Source organism: Leptonychotes weddellii, chromosome 11 (genome assembly GCF_054177405.1).
Source record: "Leptonychotes weddellii isolate Sample4059 chromosome 11, ASM5417740v2, whole genome shotgun sequence".
Lineage (NCBI taxonomy): Eukaryota > Metazoa > Chordata > Mammalia > Carnivora > Phocidae > Leptonychotes > Leptonychotes weddellii.
Window position 1 is genome coordinate 79,847,181 of NC_138379.1, and position 6,000 is coordinate 79,853,180.

The window sequence follows — 6,000 nt, forward strand, 5'->3', positions numbered from 1 at the left end:
GGATCCCAGAAGGAAATAAACAACAGTTGGAACCAGGACAGAAGTGGGAGGAGAGAGTTTGTAGTAACTGGCCTGTGAATGACCTCCATTGAGCCCTGGCCCTGCGAGAGGGCTCTCTGCCCAGCTCCTGTTTACAAAAGACAGACATGGGAGCCTCTGGGACAAGGGAGGCTGGGCCCCGAGAACCCTTGGGAGAGGATGCATGGGGCTCTTACTCATTACCCTGGTGAAGGGTGAGAGTCATTGCACAAACACACACAGCTCCCCTCCGGTAAACCACACCACCACCCTTCCTGGCAACCTGGCTTATTCCTCAGAAGTTTCTCGTCCCAAGGCTTGCAAAGGGGGCCCCGTTCAGTGAGAGAAATTCAACAATTTTCCCAGGGTCTACGTTACTCATGATCAGGTCCAATGGTATCTAGGACATAACCTACATTTGGGGTGCATCTTTTCTCTGCCGCCATCCCTTCTTCTCTTGAATGAAAATAGAACAACAGAACATCATCTTTTCTTCCTTTTTCTTTAAATTGTTTGTTAGTTTTCAGGGACAGTGGCAAATCCACTAGGGGCTTCTGGCCATAGTACTCGAGGTAGCTCCTCACTGTAATCCAGATGCTAACACCCCCTTCTCGGGTCAGGGCCTTTCTTGGAAAGTCCCCGCTCTGTGCCGATGGAGCTGAGAGGCTGGCGAGCACCTGGCCGAGGACCATCCTGCTCCTTTGGGAGTTTTTATCGAGGATACAACAGCTCATGGAAGGGAGAATGCAGAGTGGTCAGAAGGCAGGACAGCAGTGCCTGGCCAAGGGCCAGCTTCTCTCCTTCTGGAGCAGGGAACCAGAGAGATCTGCCTGGTCGGAGAGCTAATCTGTTTCCAGTGGCTACCATCAGAGGAAAGTGGGGAAACTAGCCCAGTTCATTAGTGCATAAGCATTGGTCCCCAAGCCCTGGAAGTTTCTGGGAAGTCAACCAAATCTGAATCGTAAGGAATGCTGTAGCTAGTGTAATTAGAGGGGCCCTGAGTCGACGTTCTTTATTTAATGCCACAATCAGCAGGCCAAAAGGGCTCTTTAAAATTTGTATTTACACAGAAGTAACAAATTCCAAATTCCTAGAAGGTAGGATTTTTTTTTAATCTCTTTATAATCCCTATCATATAGCATTATGCGTAGGTACTTATTATATGTGAAGGGCGATGTACTTTCTCAAATTAATAATAACAAATCAAATCATGTCATGGATTTATCCTCCATGGGGAACATTTCAGGAGTCATGCCCAAGCATGAATAAGAGCTGGAATTCACACTGAATTGTAATTGTTTTAATGAAAAGATTAATTCATGTTTTGGGAAGTGTTGGCCCATCTGCCTAGGAGCAGGAAAATCCATACCTCTCATGGAGGAGAGAAGAAAGTATGGTCCATGGAGGTTATCCCTAACTTCTTTCTCTGCTCCAAAAGTAAGGCAAATATGCAAGATTCTTCTCTTCATGAGTGATCCTAACTAGTTCATGATTTTAAACAGGAATGAATGGACTACTCAAATTTTTTTATTTTAAGAAGAATACAAATAGTGAAGAAACCCAATATCATAAATACTTGATCAATATGTGTTGAATGAGAAAGGTGCTTTATAAAGGGAAGGAGGTTGAAACTACAGTAGTTTCTACCTTCAAAGCCACTACTATTAGAAAAATAGAACTTGTACATGGCCTATCATTAGCATCAGAGTTAATAAAAGAAAGACTGTCCCTACCCATGCTGGCTTTAGGCTGAGAATTTCACAATAAACTTAACTATGTTCCCAGAACTTTTTTTCCCACTGAATAAAACACAATTTTCCTAGAGCAGGAGTAGGAGGCTAGGATCCGTGGGACTCTCATTGTTGTTATGCAGTTTCACATTGTCGTTTATATAATATTACTGTTTAAGTTTATCCAACCCTGGAAAAATATTAGGGCCACGCATGTCTCACAGATCTGTATACTTAGACTTGTAATCACGTGCCACTAACCTCAACAAACAAAACAAAGAAAGGTGCCTTAGAATTTTAGTCATAAATGTTTCAAATCTATATAGACCTTCCCATCTTTCTTGTCTAAAATACAAAAATCGTAGAAAGAAACGTGATCTCTCGCCTACCCTGGGGCAAAGTTACACAGAGAAGAAGGAATCACGGAGGGGAAGAATTTTCTTGTTTCACTTCCCAAAAGTTTTAGATTTTTGCCATTGTAAAAGGCCACTGATTCACAAGTTAAAGACATTAATGCCATCGGGACTTCTTGATTTGAGCTAAGACAAATGTATTTTTAGAAAACGCTTTAAAACTTATGCCACAGTTAAATGTCCTAGTTGGGATCAATCATCAGGTATGGGATGCACACATTACCTACACCATATACTTTTAATGAAAACTATTCACATTATTTTTGAAGACCTCTTCCATTAACATGGGGCAACCTGGCATATATAAATTGTGTTTGAAGTTAAATAAGAAAAAGTAAGAATATAAGTGAACATCATTCAAAGTTAATGTATTTTGCCCTTGACAACAGAATTTGATTTACATTTTTCTTGTTGTATCTGCAGACACATGTACAGCTGCCCTGATGGTTACAGTTCCAACCAAAGTAGCTCCTTATAAATTCAAGAACATGCTAATCAAGAGCTTTATGGAATTCTGTAGTACTCACCTTGGTGCCGTACGAGTGCGAAGATGAAAGAGACCCAAATTCTAAGTAATGATGAATAATTCATCCTGGAATTTTAAAAAGAAAAAGAAAAAAAAAATCCCCAGCTTGCCAGAGTAAATAGAACACCAGGTGTGTTTGGTGGCAAATCCCAAGACACATCACAACCATCATAGAATAAATTCACATAACAACATCAACACTTCTGTGTCAGGTTGAAATTCCCCAAATGCTGGCAGGTCCTCCTAAGTTCAATGCTTCATGAACAAATTAGACTCCCCCTAGGAGAAGCCAGTTTGGAAGTATAACAAGATCATCCAAATTGTCAGGAAATTATATGGAATCAATGAGGGTGGCAAAGAGTAAAGGAAACCCAACCATCCTGCAGCTACCAAGCACAAGAAATAGGACCAAACTCTAAAGATGCAGGTCCTGTGTTGTGTCTCTAGAACAAACATCCATCCTCTCTAAGACCTGGCTCTCCTAATTTTTAAAACAGCTTTCAATCAGGATCAAATAAAAGTCGATTAAAGCACAATGTGTTTCTGCAGTTAGTGAGTTTGGCCATCACCTTCTCTATAGTAGGGAGCCAATCCAGCAAATTAATTAAAGAAGGAACATCACAAAAGTGAACTCGTTTTCATCTTAGTTACGATCAGTTGAACTGGCAGCTTTACCCTCCATTAGGAGCGTGGATGGTCTGTGCCGCTCCACAAAGCTGAGACGCAAACACCATGCAAGCTCCAAGTTCTGCATACACCTGCGCGAGAACCAAGTGCATGGAAGAGAACGTGCAGTTTGCTCCCGACAGATTTCTCAAAAATAAAAACCCTCCTCCTATTATTGGAAGCTATTGCAATTCTTCAGCCAAATTTCCATGGAAAATCAGTGGATTTACCCTGTGAGAGCTTTATTGTAAATCTTCAATGTCAGACGGACACATTGAGATCTCAAGCACATAATAAATATTAGTCCATTTGCTGAAAATGGTAGTAAGACTAGCAGAGATCAAACGTAGCTATAGCAGAGTGAGAAGCCGTGTGAGGTGAAGACTTAAGCCCTTAGGGAAACAGTTCAGAGAGCAGTAAGGAGGATGCATTTAAGTATTTGTATTTATGAAAAAATGTCACTAACCTGTTCTGTAGAGACTGGAAGAACTGTCAGAAATATTAAGCCAAATCTTGGTAAACCAGGTAAAAATTAGGTAAAACAAGAATTCATGTCAGTTCTCTCCTACTTGCTGCCAATTATTTCTGATTCCTGAAATGATGTCTGAATCCCCTCCTCGTAAAACCAAAAATTCAGTTAGTCCTGCGCTAGAGTCAGATAAGTATTAGGTTGCAATCAAGTTTTTTTCTATTGATTAAGGAAAAGAAAATCTAAAGATCAGTTTCAGGATTGCGTAGAGAGGTTCTTTTCCTGAAAAACTAGACCTTTCTTTCCCCCTCTTAAAAAAAAAAAAAAAAAGTAGATTCAGATGGAAATGTCAGGTACTTGGAGCTGAAACCTTGGTCCTTTCTGATCAGAATCACTTTGCACTGAAAAACACAAAAGAAAACCCCCCTTCTACCTTTGTACCCAAAACAAAGGCAACTGTATAATGTTACAGAATTAGCATCCACCGCATGGGATTAGAACTGCAAACAAAGCTGCTGCCTCTAACATTTAAATGAAGTTGGTTTTCTACTAACATTTTTTTTGTGTGTGTGTCTCTGGTTCTGAACAGTAGCCACAGATAGACTCTACTCTGGTTTTTTCACAGGTATGCATGAAGTATTTAAAGGCACTTTTTCAAACTTCTCTAGGTTTTATTCCTTCCCTTTTCTCTCTGATATGCCACTGTGCAGCATGATAGGGCCAGGGCACGATCCTGTAAAAGGGAAGGAGGTAACCAGTGTAAGGCATGCTCTTTCACCAGGAAAAGAACTAAACTGTGTCCTGAAAACCTCCATTGAGGCCCCAGGATGGTCCTCGGAGGGAGAAGGTGGTGACAGACCCCTCCTGATGAAAATTTGCAGTAAGTAAATAATTTAAGAGGCATTGTACATGTTAGATTTGATTCAGGATGAGGAAAACAGCCTAAAGGCATAAACTAAGACAAAATATTCAAAAATTACTCCAGATTTTTCTCTGACTAGACATTTAAATGCCCATTGTATGAAAAACCGTAATTCCAGTTTTGAGCAAGTTGTCCTAAAATGATCAAGAGTGCTTGGGGAACTAATATTTTAGTCTACCTTATTCAACATTTTCCCCCAAACCTATGATAATTTAGTAGGTTTTGCACATTAAGCCTACTCTATCACTACTATTATGAACCCTCCACGTAGATTTCCTTACAGATGTCAAAGGACTTTTGCATCTGAAAGGCACATGTCTACATACAGAAAATCTAACTTTTAGGGTGCCGATTTAAAATAAAATTAAATGCAAATCTAAGACCTCCTAGAAAAGCATTCTCCTTGCCTAGTCTGTATGAAGACTTTACTCCTGTAGTCAACCTAAATGTCTTAAAGCAAAACGTTTGGCTCTATTTGAAAAACTGCTAGTGACATTTAATTGCTTTGGTTTTCTTTCTTTGTGCACTCAAGGAAATTAATATCTCAGCCCTTTTGACCCCTATTAAATGCATCCTTGAGACAGCACTGGGATAAATCCCTCTGGGCATAACCAAGTACACAAGATGGTGGTGTAAGTGAGTCAGAGTGACTTTGAGAATCTGGGTGCGGGCTGGTGCCAGGTGCTTGAGGGGAGACTGGCCTGGCTTATCACTGGTTGGGCTGGGAAGCTGGTCAGTGAGTGTGTGTTCTGGGTGTCCGCTCAACGGTCACAGAAGGGGGAATGACAAAAATCTTCTTTTCTGCCATGTCATGTAGGCAGGAGGGCTTGTTTTGTTGAAGGTGCGAAGTGAGCGAAGATTTTTGACAAGATGTAGACCGAGGGTGGTGGTGGGGTGGGGGGGGTGGGCTTGGAGCTAGTAACCCAAGATGCATGCACTTTGCAAAGGTGGCAAAGATTGATGCTGCTTTTCAGACAGGAGGAAAAACGCCTCAAACAAAACCAAAAAATGTAACTCCCTAAAAACAAGTGGAATGGACCTTATGTGCTGATTGTTTTTGTTTTGTGTTATATTTCCTAGGTTTCCTGTACCTTTCCCATGAAAGAGATCATCAGATTTGAGCCAGTGGGAATTGATGGAGTGAGAAGCGTGGTTGGCCATCAGTCTCCAGATGTTAGCTCCTTCAGACTTAGCCTCAGTGGAGGAGCAAAAGGCATACTCTTCCTGGGGCGGCCCCCAGCCAGTGACTGGGCAGG

At 41.2% G+C, this 6,000-nt stretch overlaps 1 protein-coding gene across 1 annotated transcript in view; it reads right to left on the reverse strand.

Annotated features, from left to right (window-relative positions):
• TECTA (tectorin alpha) overlaps positions 1-2,752 on the reverse strand; it is a 64,469-nt gene extending 61,717 nt beyond the window's left edge. The window contains exon 1 of the mRNA XM_006734324.3: positions 2,689-2,752. Within this exon, the coding sequence (XP_006734387.2) occupies positions 2,689-2,752 (64 nt within the window). The remainder of the gene's footprint in view (positions 1-2,688) is intronic.
• Between the last annotated feature and the right edge of the window lie 3,248 nt (positions 2,753-6,000).